The 23,481-nt window shown below is 44.2% G+C and overlaps 1 protein-coding gene across 1 annotated transcript in view; it reads right to left on the bottom strand.

Annotated features, from left to right (window-relative positions):
• The window catches only part of TBC1D2B (TBC1 domain family member 2B), an 82,958-nt gene that overhangs the window by 50,853 nt on the left and 8,624 nt on the right, over positions 1 to 23,481 (bottom strand). Inside the window, exon 2 of the mRNA XM_030814865.1 lies at positions 8,639 to 8,792. Within this exon, the coding sequence (XP_030670725.1) occupies positions 8,639 to 8,792 (154 nt within the window). The remainder of the gene's footprint in view (positions 1 to 8,638; positions 8,793 to 23,481) is intronic.

Raw genomic sequence — 23,481 nt, forward strand, 5'->3', positions numbered from 1 at the left:
GGATAAACTGTTAAATAAGAAAAGCAAGGTACAGATCAGATTATACAAGGGTCCCTTTTCTCTAAGAAAGTGGGAGAAATACAAATATAAATGTATTTGCTAATACTTGTAAAGAGTGACACTGAAAAAATAAGGTTTGCACATCACAGAATAGCAGTTCAGTAAATTCACAAGCAAACATACTGATGCTAAAGCATGATGAAACTTCACATCTTTAAAATGTAAACTTTTGAAATAGTTAAGGTGGAAATTATATGATGGTCAGGATTTACTTCAAAATAGCAATATTTTGTTACTTAACAAATACATAGTAATATTTGCTTCAGGTAACATGTTATTTGCTTCAAAATAACAAAGCAGGGTATCAATGAAACAAGAGGGGTAATTACTGTTGCACCTGGCTAATAAACCTGGAGGTAATATTATGTTCTTTGTATATGTTTAAAATTTCCCATAATAAAAAGTTACTTAAATTTTTTTTTGTTTTTGATAAAAACATTTCTTTTCTTTTCTTTTTTTCCCCCATAGACGGAGTTTTGCTCTTGTTGCCCAGGACGGAATGCAATGGCGCGGTCTCGGCTCACTGCAACCTCCTCCTCCCGGGTTCAAGCGATTCTTCTGCCTCAGCCTCCCAAGTAGCTGGGATTACAGGCACCCGGCACCACACCTGGCTAATTTTTGTATTTTTAGTACAGACGAGGTTTCACCATGTTGGCCAGGCTGGTCGCGAACTCCTGATCTCAGGTGATCCATCCGCCTCGGCCTCCCAAAGTGCTGGGATTATAGGCGTGAGCCACTGTGCCCGGCTGATAAAAACATTTCTAACTACAAATACTTTGTATTCTTCCAAATAACATAATCTGCACTGGTATTTCAGTGGTAGAATTATCCCATGCCAAATGGCATAATCTCTCTGAGAATAGGACATGCTTGTAAACAGAATTCAATATTACTTTACAATAATCAATTTGATCTACACTTCTTTTTAAAAAATCTCTGTATCAACAAAATCAACCATCTCTTTCTGTGAAATCAGAATTGACTGCTGACCACTGATATTCAAGAAAAATTCTTTTCTCTTTTTTTTTTTTTTGAGATAGAGTCTCAGTGAACACGACTCACTGCAGCCTCAACCTCCCAGGCTCATGTGATCCTCTTGCCTCAGCCTACCAAGTAGCTGAGACTACAGGCACGCACGATGCCCAGCTAATTTTTGTATTTTTTTTTTTTTTTTTGTAGAGACAGGGTTTGCCATATTGCCCAGGCTAGTCTTGAATGCCTGGGTTCAAGCAATTCTTCCACCTTGGTGTCCCAAAGTGCTGGGAATACAGGCGTAAGCCACTGTACCCAGCCAAGAAAAATTCGTTTCTAATCAGAGGAGCACAGAATCGGAGTCAGCAAGAACAGGTCTCTGGTAAAGGTCACTGAGCACTGGTAAAGGAAACAGAGAGCAGGCATTCCTGGACTGTGTGGGCTTGGAGAGCAACGTCCTGAATGCCGCATGATGGGCCTGCACTGTGTAGGCAGGTTCTGACTTGACCACAATCAGTGTAGGAAGGGCTTCAAGAACACACTGGGGAAGTATCTTGGGTGTGGCATGAGTAAACAAGTGCTGTGTATCTATCAGGGTAATTTGGCTCTGGCAAGGAGAGTCAATGCATGGCTTATAGTAGGGTTCTGACTAAGAAAAGCAAGACAGTGTGTTGGGAACAGAAGAATTACGGACTTGGTAACAGAGTACACACTTTTTTTTTTTTTTTTTTTCAAGACTGGGTCTCACTCTGTCACTGAGGCCTGCAGTGCAGTGGTGTCATCACGGCTCACTGCAGCCTCTTGAGTCAAGAGGCAAGAAGTTACAAATAACCACAGATTGCCAGTTCTTGGTTTTACTATCATGTATTAAGCACTAGGCACTGAGGGCACAACAACCAATGAGACAGAGCTTTCCCCGTAAAGGAGAACACATCCAGGAGAGAGACACAAGTAAAACAGTAACATGTCAAGCTCGAAGTCACCACAGAATAAATACATTGAGTCGTTGGGATCCAGACCCTTCCTCTGAGTCTTAGGGTTCCAGGAGATGCCTGGGGGACTTCTAGAGGGAGAAGAGGATGGGGGCCCCATGCTCAGCTTCGTCCTCGGCAGTTCCTCTCTTCACTCTTTTATATACTGGGGTTCCCTTTAAGATTTCATTTGGAAAAGAGGTTCCAGTAAACAAAAGAAAAAAAAAGTTCAAACACCACTAATCCAGTCCAGTCTCCCCACCTACTTTCTCCATCAGGACACTAGAGTCCAGAGCCAGGGCCAGAACCCAGACACCAGCCCCTGCAGTATACAAATATTGCAAGGCAGGTAGAGATGAGTGTACCTACTAGAGGAGAGCACAGTGCCTGGAGTGGTGGGCGGGGGTGCTCAATGTTGGTGACAGCATGTGTCAGTCTACAGGCACATGGAGTAAGGGCGCAGCTCAAACTCCTTTACTTCAAAGGCTGGTCTTACAATCATCATCACAATTCTAAGCCAAGTCAGGAAATAAGCACAACAAACTGTACAGATTTCTGTTACAGGCTGAGTCCAGCCTCTTCTTCCTGTGTGGGCTAGTAGCAAGGTAATGAACGGCCCCTCTGCGAGATTGGACTGTCAAATGCTCAAGTGGCAAAGTGCCTATTACCAAGAAAACCCCAGGCCTTGCAGCAACCCACAGCCCATACTGGAAATACTTCCTGAGGAACTCAGAGGCCCCAGGGAGGGGTGGAGACAAGGGACCAGAGACCCGGGAGGAACATGTTGGAGGACAATTTCTAAAAGTAATTATCTGACTTGAAAAAGAAGCTCTTTTCCAGCTTAATACATTTTTGCTGTTACTGTTATTTTTGTCTGGTTTTTGGTTTTTAAGAGACCATGTGAGATTTACTTAATGAAAAGCAGAGCTGCTGGCTTCTCCTCAATACATGCCCTAACATTAGCATGCAGGGAACCGCCTCGAGGAGGACATTAAGGGAAAACACAAACTAGGACATGGCAACATTTCCTCGAAGATTTTAAGAGGCTGGACTGGTGTTCATGAACATGTCTTTTGTCTTACAGCTTCAGTGGGGAAAGAAAGTCTGTGCCTGACGGTTTTTGGTGTTTAGACCTCTGTCCTTTTTAAACATTTTCAAATGCCTAAATGAAAACTCTGAGGGAGTTTCCAACTGCATTGTTCCCATTTCCTAGGTTCTGATTCCAGCACCGCCTCTAAATCCAGTGTGACCCCGAGCAGTCTCAGCCTCCCTGGTCTCCAAGAGCCCTTCCCACTTGCTGCATTCTAACACATGATGCTCAAAGTCTCCTCCTAATGGGACTCCCCGCACAGAGGCAGCTCCTGCCTACATCCGGACTGCCTCAGTGAGTCTTCCCTCTCCTCTCCTGCTGTCTCAGTCAGGCCTAGGTGCTCCGCCAGCAACCTCTGCAGAGCACAGAACTGTGTACAGTGGGAGAATTCTCATAAAACTCAACCCAGGCCTGCAGCTGCATCCAAGAAAGGAGAAAAGAGCACTGGGAAAGGGCTGTCCCTATATGCATCAAAGGACACAGCAAACGAAAAGTCTGGGTGTCAACACTGCGAGCTGGAGGAAGACAGGGTGGGCTTAATCTGACAAAAATTTTTTTATTTATCAATGTGAGTTTTAATACAGACTGTGAAGGACCAGTCAGGAGGAATAGAAATATCTTCCAAGTGAGGACACAGAGTGCATCTAAGCACCAGAAAAAAAAGGCGGCCAACCACCAGGTCCTGAGAGGCCCCAGGATGGGCCAGTCCATATGTCTGGTTAATTACTCATCTGCCTGTCCCCTACCTCCTATCAAGGACACAACTCTGTGAGAACTGAACCTCTATCTGATTTGCTAACAGCTGCATATCCAACATCTAGCATAGAGGAGTGACTTAATAAATATTGGTTAAATGACCAAATTAATCCATAAAAGACAGGAACTTGCTAACATGGCATGGGAGAAAAGGCCAATTGGGCAGAAGGCAGCAAAGGCCCCTGCAGTTCTTGAGTGGGTTTATACTCATCATCCTTCCTGACTTTCCTCTCTCCTGCCCCCTTGCCTCTGACAGATTCCTTGAATTGGAGTGGGGGTTTCCCTCTTTTCCTTTCCCATTCCTCCCTGTTCTCCTGCAATCTGGCTCAGCCACCGCCCTGCCCCCACTCACAGCCACATCAATCCCTGTATTCACCTGCACCAAGTCCCACCAAATCTAGGCTGAGGATGTCTCTGCTGACACCAAATTCCAAGCCTGTTCCAGATAGTCTCCTTTCTGACCCTCTCCAGCAGGCTCCTCCCAGACAGAAATGCAATCTAACCCCACTCAGCATCTCCCTCACATCCTCCCTCCCACAGTCACATTTTTTCACAACTTGACTTTCACAGAACATTCAAACCAGAAGGAACCTGGTTCAGAGAGCATCTTGCTTTACAGATGGGGAAATCATGATGTGCTAAAGGTCCCATAAGATCTCCCCATGCTGCCTCTCAGATACAACACTGGTAACTACCATGACTGATACTTCACAAGAAGGCATGGCATTTTGCAGCATTTTACAAGGATTACACAAAAGCACAGCTTCCTTGATCTCTGTATGGAATCACGACATTAAAGGATGATGTGTAATTCCTGTGGCACTGCCAACGCGGGGCCTGCATTCCACCTGATGGCTTTCCTTCTGGCAGCCCTCTACACCCTGCATCCTGCATTGAGAGCACTGCTCAGGCTGCCTGAAGACTGAAAGTTACAGCTACTCCTCCCACGCCATCCCCTTGCACACAAGCTGTTAAAAGTGTAACAGTTCAACTACCCAATGCAGCTGCTTCAGGGGAGGAAATGTGTGGTCATCCTTCAAACTGTCTTCACGATACAATTTCTGCAAGAAATACCATCCATATTCAAACAGGCACTTGGGCATTTGAGCCTGCTATGACCACGAGTGCTTTAGTACTCATGAACTTTCAAGAAGCGTTTTAAAAAAGCAGGGTGTTGTTATCCCTGGCTTGTTTTCTTATTAGTTTATGTGGGAAATGAAGTAAACGGAATGTGCTAGACATACATCCTGTAATGAGGCTATTAGCCATTTATGGGCACCTCCTTTGGGTTCTAGCTACCTCATTCTCATCAGCTATAAAGGTTTATGGACCCCCGATTGTATCTTTATGCAAATTACTCATTTGTGTTGAAACTAGGTCTTTATCTATCCAAACACAGAAGACAATGTGGAATGGTATTTGAGGCATGGCATGACTTCAGAGGACAGGCTACAAAATAGAAGGCAGACAGAACAGATATTGACTAATAATAAAGCTGCAAGTTCCAATCACACAGGAAAGTCTCTTACTCAACACAGATTCTAGAAAAAAAATTAATGTAAACAACTATGTGACAGTGCTGGCTCCTTAATGAATATTCAATGCAGCTTTTCCTTACTTACAGACCTTGGTTTTGATCGTAGCCATATGCTCAGCTAAAATACTTGGCTTCCCAGACTCCTTCCAGCTAGGAATGGCCATATGACAGTTCCAGCTAATGATGCATAAGCCACAGGTTTCTGGGAAAGCATTCTCCTTTTTGAGGTAAGTGCCACTCCCAGGGGCAGCTAGCGTGAGCAGGAAAGCTAATACACTCTAGCAATGGAAAATACAGAGTCAGAGACAGCTTGGGCCCTTCAGTGGCACTAGTGAGTAGCTATGCCAGCCATAAACTGCTTATCATGTGACACAAATTACTCACTATGTGTAAGTCCTTATTAGTAAGGTTTCCTGTTAATTACAACTAAACATAATGCTAACCCTTTCAAAATGATATTGTCTCATATATATGTATACAATATATATGTATATATACACATACATATGGCTCTTTACACTTAACAGTGCAGCTTCCCATTTGATCTTTATAACAACTATGAAGGAGGGTGAACAAACTTCAATTCCCAGAGCCACAGTTTCCTACCCCTGTACTACAGGATAAGTGACTTACTTAGAATCTGACAACTAGTAAATATCCCCAAGACTCACAGCCCACAGGGCTTCTTCCACCAGGTAGAGCTGCCTTCTAAGATATATGACTAGCTATCAGTGGAAAACGTTAATCCCCTATATCTTTCCCCATATTGACTTTAGGTGCTAGGAGGGTCCTGATGGGTGACGCCCGTTAGACTACGAACCAAAATGTTCCAAACAACTGGGTGACTATGAGACAATACTAGGAAAAGTTTTATTTTTAATGCAAATCAGTTATAAAAACATTCTTCTTTAATTCTTGCTAGAGTAGGCTAAGCTGAGCAGATAACTACAAGCATGGCTTTAGAAACTTCACAGAGAACTGCCATATAACACAACACAATTTATCTTTGAACCAGATTTTATCTCTGATGATAAAACAAAAGGGGCTAAAATACAGCCTTTTCTTCTTGACTTCCTGCTTTAGATTTTTCGACGACTTCCTGAACTATTATAGTCTCACATACTGCTCTGGGGCCCAAAGTTTCATTCCTTGTTCTTAGAAGCTATCTAAAAATTAATAGAAGTCTAATGTTACAGTCATTTCTATCTATAAAATCTCCAAAGGCACTCCACTGCTCTTAGGTTAAAGTCCAAAATCCCAAGATCAGCAGTCTAGGCTCTCCCCCAGCTCTGGCTCTGGGTCCTGGGTGTGCCCCCAGGTTCAGCTTGCTCCCCACAACTGCTTCCAGCCAGTAGCCATCCTGACTGCAGCTCTGGGAAGGCACCGCAGTCCAGCCCTGTCATCTGACTCCCCTCCTCTCTACCTAGCTAATTCCTGGCCATCCTCCAGGCCTTGGCTTAGATGCACTTCCTCAGAGAGGCCCTAACTGCCAGAAACTATGCACAGCCCACTTACAGCCCATGGTACCAGCATGCACCCTTCCTGCACATTTCTCTCATTTTTTCTCTGCACAACCACCCTGCTTGACTAGAAATTCTGTGAGCAGAGGGACAAAGCTCATCTTGAGTGCCGACTTTGCTGAATGAATGAGTAAATGTCAGATGGCATTTACTGAAATGCTAAATTCCATACCTGGAGTCCCCAGATCAAAGGAGGAGAAACAAATATGGACTTCAGATGTTTTCTCTGGCTCTCCAATCACAGCATTTTGGCTTAGAAGGAGGAAGGACAGCTGCTATAAAGAGACTATAGGGCTAGGCACTACTTTTTTGTCCTCCTTTCGGTTTAATATCCCTGAGTCTTTGCTAGAAAGAAGCACTTGGTGTCCTCAGAACAAAGGAACTGAGGCAAATCGAGCATCTCCTGTGCCAAAGGCACTGGCTATGCTCATGAACACTGCCTGTTCCCACAGGGTTTCCAAATGTTCCAAGCGACTCAGACACTCAGTTAGGAGCTCCTTTTGAGATGAAAAGCACTATAAGAGTGGCTTTCAAAACAACTCAGTTACCAGTGACTCGACCCTGAACTAAACATAAGGGGGCATAAAGTTGAAAATAAAGGCATGATCTCAGAACCTGGAATAGTCAGCGTGCTAAGACAGTCGTGAAAGTGACTCCAAAACTCTCACAGAAAATATATCAATAGGTACAAAGCATATATACTAATTTATCACTGATAAGAAGGTTAACCTGCTGAAAAATACTGGGACAAGTAAAAACAAGACTGACAAATTTGGAGATGAAAAATTCATCTAAGAATGCCTTTGTTTCTGGAGTAAATCAGCCACACATGTGCCAACACCCTCCTTGGTGGGACAGGCAACTTGGATGCAGCCCTGTGTTCTGCTGAGCAGATGGTCCCACAGGTTTTATGAAGTGAAGAAATCTCTTTACGAAACTGTTAGAACTAGTCCTTACTATTGTCTACTACTTTTAATGTACGCTCCACGTGTCTTCCAAAAATACTAATACAATGACCTGGGCTTTTTAGACCTTACTTCAGCGCTCAGGAGGCTGTTTTTTTTGTTTGTTTGTTTGTTTTCTGGATGTGTTATTTTCCCTGTATGGAGAGTGGGGGCCAAAAAACAGTCCCATCTCCACAGTCTTTGCAGGGGGGTAGGATGGGCAGCAAATAATTGTTGTCCTGTTCTTTCTAGAGGTTATCTCCATGCTGCAAATGGCCAGGGATTACCCTGAGTTATAGAAATGCCATGAATCCAGGATAGAATGAAATCAATGTTTGAAGGTTAAAGTCTTCCTAAGAAACATTAGAGAATTACAAGTGGAATGTTTTGAGAATACCTTCCTAGTGTATACAAACACCTGTCAATCTTGGCAAGTCTGCCCAAGCATGACTATCTAGGCATGAGTGCTTCATCATTAGGTGTGGTAGAAAGGCTGGCCCTGCAGTCAGAACTAGGCTTACAGCACCACAACTTACCACATGCTGACCTTAGTCGTATCATCTCTTCCATATGCTTGGCACTGGCCTTGCCTGATTCCAAGACCATCACTGGGCTTGCATAAGCTTCATACATGGAGGCGCTGAGTAACTGTGGAATGCTGTCCACTCATAAGGTAGCATCATTATTATTTTCTTTCTAAATTCGTTTTCATTCACTGCTAAGTTCATGTGTGGTATCGAATGGCTTACACAAAGAACTGACCCAGCTCCCCTTTATTTCTGCCTTACCGGTGTTATCTCTGGCTACAAGACCCTTAGGAAAATCCCCAGGAGTTGGAGAGGTCCTGCTGTCCCACTTGACCATGTCCAGACTGTTACAATATTCCCATCTCTTCTGCTGAAGCTCCTGTAACCAGTAAGTCATGAGTTGACGATTGGGAGCCTAGAAAGAGGGAGGGGAAAAACATGTTATGGCCACCAATAATATGAAGAGCTTAAAAAATATTATGTCTCATGAGTAGAGACTGTTCAGCTTGCCATGTGAGAGTTAAGATGAACAGATCAGGGAAACTTCAGTTACAAGATTAGTAGCTTTTGCTCATGATGAGTTGGTCAAGCAAACAGCAATTGTAACATGAAGAATTGAACCCAATTAACAAGAAGTCTTTTTAAATTCTAAAATTAAAGAATAGTGCAGTATAACATTTTCCTCAAAACCGTTTAGGAAGATGTGATAATACTGCTGCTCTTTTACTCTGAGAAACTATAAATTCCATCTTCAGAAATAAAATCTTACGTAGGTATGGACGGCCTTGCCAAATCACATCAAATAATGATATTTAAACTCCATCAGCATCTGAGAGTATACAAAGAAAACTGCAGATTAAAAACTAGCTGGCACTCCTATGAAAATGGCTAATATTTCAAAAAGTTGACAATGCCAAGTGCTGAAAAGGGTACAGGGCAGCTAGAACTTTCATAAGCTGCAGGTGGAATGCAACATGGTGCAGCCACTTTAGAAAACAGTTTGGCAATTCCTTATGAAGTTAAACATACACTTACCAAGTGACCTGGCAAGCCCATCCCTACATATCCACCCAAGAGGAATGAAAGCATATTCACACAAAGACTTGTATGTGAATGTTTACAGAGGTTTTATTCATAATTGCCAAAAAAAATGAGAACTTCGTCTGGTGAAAGGATTAAAAAAAACTGTGGTACATCCATACAATAAAATACTATTTAGCAATAAAAAGGAGCACACTATTGATTCCTACTACATGGATAAATATTAAGTGCGTATTGCCAAGTGAAAGAAGCTTGACCCAAACAGTTATATACTGTATGATGCCACTTACGTAACACCCTGAAAAGGAAAAATTGTCAGGACAGCAAACAAATCTGTGGTTGCCAGGGCTTGGCAGGGAGGGGAGCAGCTGACTACAAAGCGGCAGCACAAGAATTTGTGGGTGACAGAACTGTTCTGTATCATGGTTCTGGTGGTAAAGTCATGATTCTATGCATTTGTCCAAAATCATAGAATTATATACACAAAGAGTGAATATCATTAAAAAATCAACCAAGATGAGGGAGAGGACCCAGAACAATGAACCTAAGTATAAACAAACTAGACTGCAGGTATGGGTCAAGGTCTCCAGGCTGCCCCCAGCAAAGGAGTCCCAAGAAGAAGAAAGGCTGCCATGACACTATTATGGGAACTTCATCAACACTGGCATCCAGTGACATGTGCAGACATCAGACACAGTGGTTCCCAAGATCAGAGGCAGTGAAGAAAATGGCTCTGCAGGCCTTACAGCAAGAGATAGGCCTAGACCAAACTACTACTACCTACAAGCAAACGATAACCTCTGGGTGCTATGGCTACAACCTGGGTCTTTTTAGTGATACTTGCACACCTGGCCCCAGTTAAAGAAAAGGATCTTTGGGTATTTTCATTACAGGATCTTTGGGTACTTTACAGAAAGTTCTTCCAACTATCAGCCAAGTTGCCATTTCATCCATTCATTTAACCAACATTTGCCGAGCACCTATCAGGTACCAAGACCTGGGGCCTGGCCTAGTGAGAAAGACAGGAAAAAACAACCTGTGGTTTCCATGTTGCATTAAGTGCTATGACAGAAAGCAGAGCAGGTGAGGCGGGGCTGGCGTGACTGGAGAGCACCGGGGAAGGAAGGACACATAGCCAAAGAGGGGAGGTGCAGCAAAGGACAAGGTACTCAAAGTTCAGGACACCTGCCACAGGCAGGTTCAAAAGCTTCAAAGTATTGGTTTAATGTCTATCTTCTCCAAGAAACAAACTCCAAGTTGTCTCCATTTTTCTAGCATCTAGCTCAGTGTCAGGCACAGAGTAGTAGGTCAGTATTTACTGAATACATATATGAAGGAATAAGTGAATGAATGAATAATCAGAAAATGATACAGGAGAACTTGGTCTTAAAGGGGAAGCAGGCAGTGGCCAGAGGAAAAGAGATTCCAAGGAGAGAGAGGAGTGTCTAGAGAAGCACAAAGGTCAGAGAGCAGGAGTGAGGGGAGGTCAGTGAGTGGCAAGGACCTTGCCCTGAAGGGACTTGTGTGCCTTCCTAAAGAGATGGAATGGGGAACTTAGCAGGGCACTGACATTATTAGACAAAGGTACTGCTGGTGAAAATGGTGGTGAGGGAAAGGCAGGTGCACAGTTTGCATAGGAGGAGATTAGTTCAGGCCAGAGGCCGTGAACCCACTTGAGAGATCCATGAATTGCAGCCTGGAGTTTGGGTGGCAGGCTGGTTGCAGTGTAGACACAGGAGCTCAGCCTGGCCCTGGGGCGGGGCAAAGAGCGCACAAGCATTTCCACAGGAGGGGAGAGGAGAGTCACCAGGCAAGTCAGGAACTGAGAGACACAACCAGAGCCAAATTCAGAGCCCAAAGCCCACCCAGTCCTCCTCTTTTTTTTTTTTTTTGCAGATGAGGGGACAGAGGCCCAGAAAGGGAAGTGACTTGTCTAGGTCATACAGGGAGTCAATACTGTGAGCCCAGTCTGCCAAACCCCCCACCCTTAGAGGCAAGTGTATGTTTGGGTGGGGGAATGTGTGTGTCTGGTCTTCCCACCAGCTCCCTGACTACCTGGCCCCTCCATCCCCATGCCACGGGTGAGCTAAGCACCCTGGGAGCCTTCTGCTCCAGCCAGGGAGGTGCCCAGACACTTCCTCTTGTTCAGCCTGCACACGCAGCTGTGTTTCTATTTATGCTCGGGAGCCACAGGCTGCTAAAGAAGCTGGCACATACTCACTAGGGCAGATCTGAACCAACCTCTCCAGCTGCCTCTGACAATGCAGGCACCATGAAAAATCTGCTTTTTACAAGAAATCCTTTTCACTTTAAATCTTTGAGTATTAAATGTAACTAGGAAACAATTAGTAACCTCTGAGTCATTTCTCACTAAATTCCCGGGGCAAAACTTTTAGATCACATGCTTTCAATGACTGATATTTTATCATATTGTAGAAATTTGGTCAATAAGGCGGGCAAAATCTGGTTAACAAGGCAGTTAATCAAGACACTGATTAACTGGGTTTGTTTCCTTTCAAAAAAAAAAACCTGGACAGGTGGGCGTGGTGGCTCATACCTGTAATCCCAGTACTTTGGGAGGCTGAGGTGGGCGGACCACCTGAGGTCAGGAGTTCGAGACCAGCCTAGCCAACATGGTGAAACCCCATCTCTACTAAAAATATTTTTACAAATTAGCCAGATATGGTGGTGGGTGCCTGTAATCCCAGCTACTTGGGAGGCTGAGGCAGGAAAACTGCTTGAACCCAGGAAACAGGTTGCAGTGAGCCGACACGGTGCCACTGCACTCCAGCCTGGGCGACAGTGAGACTCTGTCTCAAAAAAAAAAAAAATCTAGAGATCACTAGAAGACTTTTGACTTCAATCCCCAATTAGCTAGTAAAAGGCTGGGGGCCAGGCTGGCTGAAATGGCTCTGGGGCATGTGCTTTGAAGCCCCAAAGGGCCTTTTCTGAAGAGAGCTGAAACCCAAAGACAGAAACACACACAGGTTCTAAGACTGAGCACCACTAAAAGTACAAGACAGCAAAATCAGCAGAAATCCAAAAAGCCTCTGCGTTTTCCATCTGGTATCTTTTAGCAAAGGACTAAATGGAGATTCGGCTCAGGCCTAATTAAATGTATAATCACAAATCAGCCTCTTTAAGGCCCCAGTCCCAGTAAATTGGTTCAGATCTGCCCTGTACCAACACAGTAGCCCTAGCCAGACGTGACTACTGAGCACATGAGAGGTGGCCAGTGCCACATAAAATCTTTTGGATACACTGAATTAAATACAATAGTATTAAAATTAATTTTACTGGTTTAATGTGGCTAATTGAAAATTTAAAAGTATATATGTGGCTCACATCTTATCTTTACTGAACAGTGCTGGTCTATACTACAATGGCAAATATATTCCATTTTGAGAGCCAAGGTTGGTGGGAGATCTGGCTTGGCAGGGAACAGCACCTCAGGATTATAACGTAAGCCAAGGGCATGGGATCCATGGGGATGTGGGGCAGCCAACACCATTGCCCTTCTACAGCACTTCACGACTCAAGATAACTTCTCTCTTTAAACAGGCGCCTCCACATCTCCAATCACCCCATGGTCCATTAATGTCCAAGGAGAGGCCAACATTCTTTAGGAACCCAGGCATCTGCTGGTCTGGCCCCAGCTTTAGTGCCTTTATTCAGTGCTCCCAAAGTGGGGCGAGTAGGACCTTTGAGTGATCTGGCTGCAAAGACAACGCCTTGCTGGGTCTATCGCCAGGAGTTCCCTCCGCTGAGCCTCAGCTCAGCTGGTGACAATGAGCCAGTCAGAGCAGAAGCTTACCACCAGGACCACACAGCATTCACCAAAGACACGCCCGCCAGAGGAGTGAGGACCGGGAAGGATCACCACCTGCCACCCACCCCTCAGAATGACCAAAATGCTGTGGTTCCAAGTTCTGGAGAGCCAGACAGGCATTCCACTCACGCTAGAAGAAACAGTGACAAGGCAGAGCTCCACAGATCGGCAGAGAACTGGGAGCCGATGCCAGGCAAGCACTCAGCAAGAAGCCAGGTGCTGGTGTGTGCTGTCTGATGCCTTACCCAGGCCAGCTCCTGAGTCTCCCCTAACACCAGTCTCTCCAGCTCCTTCCTCCTCACCCTTCAAGGTCCAATGCAAAGGCCACCTCTTCAGAGCAGGTTTCCCTGATCTGGGTGTACATTTTGTCTCCATTCTCTGAATGGGGAGCTCAGAGAATCTTGTAGCCCAGGTAACCCTCCCATGGAGGTGAGGGCACTCCCTGCATTTTCCTCACTAACCTAAGTTCCTTAAAGGCAGAGGCCAGACCTGCTGGTCTCAATACGATCCAAGATGCCTTGCCACAGTGTCCTGAATATAAACACTCAAATATCTGACTCGTCCTCTCATGTTCAATTGTTGCTACTTCCTCAACACTGCTGAAATCCCAGGTCAAATATGGCACCAATCCCAATATGAGACCAGGCCGAACATCTCGGAAAGCCATTGTAGTTGTCTTCTACATGGCTGCATGAACATCCTGGGTGAGGGAGAGGGGCAGACAAGGATTGGGTGGGCACAATTCTACATGGCAGCCATCTGCTGCCTTTGGGTGCCAAGACATGAGGCACCAGCTCGGAGAATAAAAGCAAGCCACCCACATTCTGTTTGAGGTGGGAATGCAGTCCTTGACAGCTGGCTGAGAAGTACCATATGATGCCCCAGCTGCTCCCACAAGCTGCTGTCCCCAGGTCTCCAGTAGCTCAAAACCCAGAAGTCCACTCTTGTGTGAGACAGGCCCTGGCCACCTGTTCCTTCTCTTGGGCCCCAGAGACTCCCCTCAGCCTCCCACCAGCTCTCAACTTGATGCTTAGACAAGTCCCACAATAAAGTTGTTTGATTACAAGTTAACTGATTTCAATACACGTATATTAAGGGCCCACTCTCAGCAGGAAGTGCATGATTGCGAGGACAGGGGCTGGAGTAGCAACCCAGCAGCATCGACAGGGAGTCGGGCCTCATCATCTCCACTAAACAAGTTTATCTAAGCTTTTATTCCCTTTGGTAAACGATGTCCACCTATCAAAATTTACCACATTTTAGAAGCTATAATAGTGTTCACATTCTTTGACCCACAATTCTATTCCCGGGAATGTAGCTAAAGTAGTCCAAAAGAGGAAAAAGGGACAACACCATGTACATAAAGTGTTCATTTGCTTGACAAATGTTTATTAAGAGCCTAACTTGGGCCAAGTCCAGTAGTTAGCACTAAGAATACAGAACTGGATGAGATCTGGTTAATTCCTACCTCTGAGATATTCACCGCAAGCAAACATTTTCCTTTATGCCAACAATAAACAGTGGGAAACAAGTTCATAATTATAATCAACATAAAATGCCTAGGTATCCAATTAAGAAATCCAGAGGCCAGGCGCAGTGGCTCATGCCAGTAATCCTAGCCCTTTGGGAGGTCCAGGTGAGTGAATCACTTGGGCTCAGGAGTTTGAGACCAGCCTGAGCAACATGGTGAAACCACATCTCTACAAAAAAAAAAAAAAAAATTAGCCAGGCACGGTGGCGTGTGCTTGTAGTACCAGCTACTCAGGAGGCTGAGGTTAGAGGATCCCTTGAGCCCAGGAGACAGAGTTTGCAGTGAGCCAAGATCTGTACCCAGCCTGGGCGACAGAGCAAGACCTATCTCTTGGTTGGGCACTGTGGCTCACTCCTGTAATCCCAGCCCTTTGGGAGGCCAAGGCAGGCAGATCACCTGAAGTCAGAAGTTCGAGACCAGCCTGGCCAACATGGTGAAACCTCGTCTCTATTAAAAATACCAAAATTAGCCAGGTGTGGCGGCACACTCCTGTAATCCCAGCTACTCGGGAGGCTGAGACAGGACAATTGTTTAAACCCAGGAAGCGGAGGTTGCAGTGAGCCAAGATCGCGCCACTGCACTCCAGCCTGGGCAACAAGAGTGAAACTCTGTCTCAAAATGAAAACAGAAGACCCTGTCTCTTTAAAATATAATAATAATAGGCCAGGCACAGTGGCTCATGCCTGTAATCCCAGCACTTCGGGAGACAGAGGCAGGCAGATTGCTTGAGCCCCAGAGTTCAAGATTAGCCTGGGCAATATGGTAAAACCTCATCTCTATTAGAAATATAAATTTACCAGGTGTGGTGGCACACTCCTGTAATCCCAGCTACTCAGGAGGCTGAGGCAGGAGAATCATTTAAACCTGGGAGGCAGAGATTGCAGTGAGACAAGATTGTGCCATTGCACTCCAACCTAGGCAACAAGAGCAAAACTCCATCTCAAATACAAAACAAAAGACCCTGTCTCTCAAAAATATAATAATAACAGGCCAGGCACAGTGGCTGACACCTGTAATCCCAGCACTTTGGGAGGCAGAGGCAGGCAGATCGCTTGAACCGAGGAGTTCGAGACCAGCCTGGCCAACATGGTGAAATCCCCTCTCTACAAAAAGTACAAAAATTAGCCAGGTGTGGTGGTGTATGCCTGTAGTCCCAGCTACTCAGAAGGCTGAGATGGGAGAATTTCTTGAGCCCAGGAGGTTGAAGCTGCAGTGAGCCATAACTGTACCACTGTACTCCAGGCTGGGTGACAGAGCGAGACTCTGTCTCCAAAAATACATGCATAATTTATATATAATATATATATAATGGCATTAGGACAACTGGTCAAATATCTGGAAAAAAATAAGTGATGCCCTGGGTGAGAAACCTATCATCAGAGAAAATAATTTCAAATTCAATTCATGATTTAATAAACTAATGATTTAATAAAAACCATTAAATGAATGAATTTAATAAATAAATTTAATAAAAACCATTAAATTAGAAGAAAAAGCCTGTACAATTAAAATTAAGTTTCTATCTCTTTCTGCCTCTTACAACAACAGTTATATAGATTTCCACCAAATTATAAAGGTATGGAAGGGATGATAGGACTTAAATCAGGCAATGTGGCATAGCAGAAATTCACATGGGAAGGTTTAGCTAAAACTGAAGTATAAACAGCAGCCACAAGACTCTACGCAGAAAATGAATGCCATGTGCACCATGATGCAGTAGACGAGGAAAACAAAACACTCTTTCAAGACCAAGCCCAAAACTGAAAGCTAGAACGACAGACACTTCAAACTGTAAGCCCCGGAGCTGCTTCTCCCATGGGCAACCCTCGAAGCCGGCTCCAGGCAGCAGGGAGTCACTGATCATAAGAGGGCTGATTATTCTCCCCAGCAGCACAAGAAACTGCTGTCCTAACATTTCTATTCTCTTGGAAGGTAAAGGGCTTTCTAAACCCACAAAGAAAGCAAAGCAAAGAAAATATGTGTCTAAAACACTACAAATAAATTAATAGACAATGACAAACTGAAAAAAGACCAAACAACTTCAAAGTCACTAAGCATGGTGTAGTTTCACATCACTATAGCTTTGCAGGGCTCTTCACTCTTCCTGGACTGTGAGAAGTCCTGTTTGTCTGGTGAGATCCTATTAATCTTTAGTTTAAAAAAAAAAACAACATATTTTAGACTTACATTTCAAATAATAACAATCTACATCTGCTGAGAAGAATTTGGAAAACACAGGAAAGCAAAGAAGAAAATAAAATGAACATAGCTGCATCACCAGAAATAACCTCCATCAATACTCTGGTATTTCCAAACATCTTTCTACCCATAAATGTATACAAATTCTCTACCCATATATTTTCTACCAATTTTCTAGCCAATTGGTAGAAAACCAATTTTCTTTATGAAACTGTATTAAAATTATATAGACTCTTCCATAATCTATATTTGCATATTATATTAGACACCATCAATTAAACAATTACTGTGTGCCAGACACTATGCTTTCACTTTATACACACTGTCATTTAACCCTCGTAACTAACTCTCCCCAAACAGTATCATCTGCTTGCCCATGGACCCTGGAGCCTAACTACCAAGGTTCAAATCCCAGCTCTGCTACTGGCTAGCTGTTAGGTAAGTTACATAAATTGTGTGGGTCTTGGATTCCTTGCTGGTAAAATTGAAATAATAATAATAGGAACCTACTTCATGGTACTGAAGATTAATGAGTTAACATGTGTTAAGCTCAAAAGGGTGTTTGGCACAAAGTACTCATTAGGTATCAACTATCTATATCATCATGTTCACCCATAACCCACTTAACATGTGTTAAGCTCAGAAGAGTATTTGGCACAAAGTATTCATTGTGTATCAACTATCTATATTATCATGTTTACCCATGATAACCCACTTAACATCTGTTAAGCTCAAAAGAGTATTTGGCACAAAGTACTCACTGTGTATCAACTACCTATATTATCATGTTTACCCAAAATCTCCTAGCCATTTGGCACAGTCAAAACTCAAACCCAAGTCTGCATTACTTGCTATCAAGGGGAAGGATGAGAGAGCATGTCCAAGACAAAACCAATCCTCTCAGCATTTTAGCAGAAATCACAAGTTCTTCTATGGTTTTTCTCAAATATTGAAATGCTGATGGCCTCAATCAATAGCAAAGTTCAAATAAACACCTCTGGGTTGGCTTCAGAGACAAATAAAACTATATCAGATGCTGGTCCCCCACATCAGTAGAGACGGTCCTCTGGACATCAAATCTAGAGGGGTCAGCATAGTGTCACTGGGAGAGGGCATGACCATCAGTCTACGATGGCCAACATGCTTCCACTCTTAATCACAATTCTGCTCTAAGGGTGTTTCTCAAAAATAGACTGCTGTGAGCAATAATAAGACCACACACAAGCAAATATGGAGAGGACAGAAACTTCTCCAGCCTGATATAATAGAATCGCCAGGTCTCCTATTCCTAAGCACTCCCTTGTCAGTCTCTCAGATTCATGCATCCTGACAGTCTCAGAGTCATCTACCCCTGGGCCTCTGGGTCTCCAGATTCATCTACCCCTGGGCCTCTGCAACAGCTTCCTAACTGGACTTGCTGTCTCAGTCTCCCCTCTCCAAACTCTCTTCTGACACCTAGCCAATGAAGTCATATATGTCGCATGCTTAAAACTCCCTCATGGCTTCCAAGTGTCAAGAAATCTGGCCCACACTGCCCCACACTCCATAGAACTATAACCTTTCTCCCACACAAAAGCCTTCACAATCTCTGCTCCTACTGCACTAACACCTCCCTAACAAATTCCTACTCACTCAAGACCCAGTTGAAACATCTCATCTGTAAGGCCAGCCAACATCCCTTATACAACCAAACGATCATTCCTCCAACATGCTCTATGTGATGCACACCACCTCAATCACCCACTTAGGGTTATGAACTCTAGGTTCCTTCCCAAAGGGTCAGGTCCTACCATGTTTATTAGCCAAAAGAATAACATAACCAACAATCACGAAGGAGCCACAGGAAGGAAAATATATATACAGAATGGGTCAAGTCTGCATACCTTCTAGAAAGCAATTTAAATTACATGGATAGCTTTGGGTATCCATTTCTGAAAAGAATGCAATGGCTGCTCGTAATGAAGGAATTTTTGTTTCTTAAACTCAAGGAAGGATATCTGGATCTCTAAGAAATGTCTAAAGTAATTTCTTCCATAAGCAATAAAAAGCACAAGAATATTGTAAGCAGCCTGATAATACAAAGCAAAATTCAAATGGAAAACAGACTATAACCCCGAATCTGATAAATAACTCTAGGTTCCAAATTTTTTCCTGAGTGTTTCAAAATCATGAGCCTGGAAACAATCTCAAGGGATCTGGCCCAGCACCAGTGGAAAAAAAAATGTATTTTTTTCCCTGGGAAGGTTTTGAAATCTTCTGTTTCAGCCCAGCAACAGAGACTGAGAAGGCAAATACTGGATCTCCTGGCTCCTTGGAAAATGGAATGCAAGGTCACAAACCTCCATTCCTCTACTGAACATAATAAATTCTCCTTTTGTATCTTTTAAAATTGCTATCTTAAAATTAGCATTCATATGTCTTACAAAATAATTGTATCTTATTAAAATAGTTCTAATCTAGCCCCTTTCAAAGGCTGAGCACACACCTAGAACCCATAATCAATTTGCCGGAAGAGTCTGCATTGAGGTGGGCGCCATTCCCTGGGAAGATGCCACATTCATCATCTATTCTGGTAGGTGGTAGTCTGAGGAGTTCTGCCATCTCTAACACTCAAGCACCCCTTTTAAAAAGCAAACACCTTGAGAGAAAAGCCATTTCTTAAGCCCACATTCAGCAAATACCTTTTTAAGCAAATATCATTTAACAGAGATTAGCAACTAAGGGTAATGGACTAGAAGAAGAGGGCCTACAACTAGAACAAAGAAGAGCAAATGTGAGTTCACAGGAAAGTGGGCAATGAAAACAACTGGGCTTATGAGGGATCTGGCCACATCAAAGCCTCTGACAGCCCAGGCCACCCGGCTGGGCTGAGCCACAGATTTCAAGACAAGGGCAAGGACAAGACCGCTCTCCGGACATGCTCGTCCCTACAGGAAATGTAGAAGCCTGTCAATATACTTTCTGTTTCAGAGAGAGAGGGAGCACGAGGCCTCCAAGTGACCACAGGGCTACATTCCTATGGTTCCCTCTCAGCTCTGCCATTGCACAATGTGAGAGAGCCAGGGATGGGCTCAGGATAAATAACAACTCCTGCAGCCACAGCCTGTAGCCTATTGGATGGTCTTGCTCCACCTCTGCCCACACTGGCTTCCACACACTATGCAATACCACATTATTCTGCTTGATGTTTTTCAACTAAAACTAGGGCAAAAGAATGAGTGACTTAACATGAAGTTTTAGGAAATGGAGTTGGGACAGGTTCCCAGGCTCCACCCACCAGAGATTCGGGAGGCAGGGGGGCCCGGTACCAGGAACCCACCTAGTCTTTCAGTGAATTTACAGGCATGTTTGGGAACCACAGTGATTTCTAACAGTGTTTTAAGGTGGAGTTGGTGTCTCAGGAGTATCAGATGGTCGTCCTGTATCATTGTTACCCACTTCTCTCTGGTGAAAAGCTGGGGGATCTGAAAGTACTTACCAGCTCTTTGGTGGTGGTAATCATTGCAATTCATCCTCCCAGAAATACTGAAAGATGCCAGTAAACACTGTTCCCTCCAGGAGCCTCCCTCTGAATGCTCAGGGAGGAACCCTAGCACACAGGGTCTGCCAGTCACCATGATCAGCACAGGAGACAGAAACCTTGGGGCCAATGGAGAATTGGGCCAAAAGCCACTCCTCTGGAGCATAGAAACTCAGAATGCAAAGAAGATATGCAGCTATAAACCACAGACAGTCAACCCGAGGATGGAGGGCTCACACTTCACTGGTCTCCAGCCACGCAGTTTAGTTATTTCTAGCCCACTTAGAAAGCCACCATCATACAGGGTCAGTCTTTTCTTCACAGCCAAAGAGAACATTCATCATCGGGAGGAGAGCAGTGTTTCACAGGGAAGCCACAGAGATCTGCAGCAGAAGGGCTGGGATGCTGGAAAGAAATGCAGATTCCTGAGGCCCACTCTGGCCTGCCAACCAAAGTAGAATCTCTAGGGGACGAACCCCACAATCTGCATTTTAACAGAACCCAGGAAGAGTCTTTTCCACACAAAATTTAAGAACTGTGGTTCTGAGGAAGATATTTTCCTTTAAAAGACAGAAACAAAAAAAGTCTTATCAGCATGTTACCTCTAGGACAGTATATACAAGAGAGCTGTGTAAACAGCATAAAAAGTGGTTCACTTCTAAGGCCAGAGGGTATGCCTTACAGAGCAGAATGAAAAGATACAGCCATCTGCCAACTGCCTGTTTTCCTTTGACGAACCAAAGAGAAAATCAAAGCCACCTCCAAAGAGAAGCCCTCTGAAAAGGGATGCACCAGGCCTCAATCTCTGCCAGGGAAACATCACTGATGCCGCCTATCAAGTCAACCCCCACTGGAAGTTTATAACTTGTGCTGTTAATTTCCAACCTCCATGTGACTAAACTTCTTAAATCTGTGCCCCAACACAAAATGGCTAAAGGTACAATTTGAGTCTCCATATACAACTACTAACAAAAGAATAAGCCCAATTTTCTACTAATGGATTAAGACAGATATATAAAGCAAGTATCATCAAACTGCTGGGTTTAAAATGGTAAAATATTGTTCATGTGTTTGGAGAAGGTTTCAGTGGTAGGGTAGCTAGCTGTGGGACTCAATTTCCTCTCTGTATCACGCATGGGAAGGGGGCTGATCTCTGAGGGCCTCTCCAGTTCTAACTTTGGGATAATGACCCTTGAGCAAAAATAATGAATGCCTTCCTCCAGCTCCCAGAGCCACCTATTGACAATGCCCTAATCACACCCAAAACAGACACAGAAGCTCCCTGAGGCCAGAGGCAAAGCTTGACTCCTGCTCAACAAAGTCTGTTTGGTGAATGGCCAGTTGGCTGCATCCATTTAGAAAGTTGGCCACCTTCTCTGCAAGCACAGCCTCTCCTGAACACCAGAGAGCTGGAGAGGAAAATGAATACTGGGCTTGCTGCCTAGAAATAATTCCTATAATCCAAGATCAACATCTCTGATAACATTAGCCTGCCCACCTCCAGGCCACGGCCAGGCCTGCCATCTGACACTCAGCAACACAAGTCCCAGCCCGGGGGCAGTCTGCTCAAGGAAAAGTCTGCTGGTACAGTAGCACTGGCCCAGGAAAGGGGCAGAAAGAAGCAGCACAGAGGATCTCAGCTACCAAATCCCCGCTTCTCACACTGGATTCTAGTTCTCCCAGGCAATCTCTGCAAAGGCTAAGAAAATGGCCAAGCATGCAAACTCATTAGAAGATGGTGATTCCCAGCTTACTGGGAACACATGTTGCTGATCAAAGAGGAACTAAGTCTTCGAGCAGCTACACAATTATACCAACATTTACTAACTCCCTTTTCCCATCTTCTTCAGGGAGTTTTTCTTGATAATCGGTTATACAGAACTCTCCAATTCTGCAATGTTCACCAAAATTATTACACAAATCACAGATTTTTGGCCCTGGGCCATATCCAGATTAGTATTTTACATATGGATGCCCCCTCCCCTTCATTTACTATGGAGAAGTGCCAGACCTCTCAGAATCAAAAAACTTGCAGACATGTGATATTTATCTCCCAGTGCTGAATACTACAGACAAACATGGTCCTCTTCAATGTTTTTTTCAAAACTCTTACAATTCTTTGATTATATCAGATGCTAAGCTATTTTTAAAGTTAACACTACAGTTTCTTAAATCAGTGGAAAATTTTCACTGCTGTATTTGCAGCAAGAAGCATAGTGCTTAGAATATGATAGATGCTCAAAAATATTTGCTGAATACATGGACACTGCAAACGTCCGTTTGACCATGAAATGAAAGCACACACCACACACACACACACACACACACACACACAAAGGATATGAGGGCTTAAAGCATGCATTTAGCCAACAAGCATCTAACAGGCGCTGGGATCCTCTAAGCATGAAAGGCGCAGTAGTGAAATACACTGACAAAATCTCCTAGGAGGTGATGCTCTGGTAGGACACAACAGCAGACACTCAAAGACTAGACCAGGGAGCAAAACCATCCTGAATCTCTAGCCGACTGAGGGCCTCCTGTGCTGGCTGGTGAGCTACTGCCTGCTGGACAATCACAAAAGCCGCAGTCTTCCCAGGGATCCTCTCAGCTTCTTGAGCCTCCCATGGCCTCACATATCCGAGTGCTCAAGATGTTTACTGAACTGAGCACTCCAGGCAGAGTATTTCACAGAACACTAGTTAGAAGCCACTAACTAGTCACCACTACCCAGTTTACCATTTCCACATTGCATTCACTCTGTGAAAGCGAACAAAACCCAGCTGAGGGCTGGCCTGATAGGATATGGGTGAACACCCGATCAAATGTCATTAAGACCTCACTACATAAATACCAGAACCGAAAATTGCTAATGAAAATGCCTCTCCCTCTCCCAATCTGACAGTCACTTCTACAATGGTGGGGTCTTTTTCTTCCTTTAGAGGAAGGGGGTGTTACTGTTTGTATTTTGTTCTGACTGGAGGTGG

The sequence above is a fragment of the Nomascus leucogenys genome, chromosome 6 (assembly GCF_006542625.1).
Source record: "Nomascus leucogenys isolate Asia chromosome 6, Asia_NLE_v1, whole genome shotgun sequence".
Classification (NCBI taxonomy): domain Eukaryota; kingdom Metazoa; phylum Chordata; class Mammalia; order Primates; family Hylobatidae; genus Nomascus; species Nomascus leucogenys.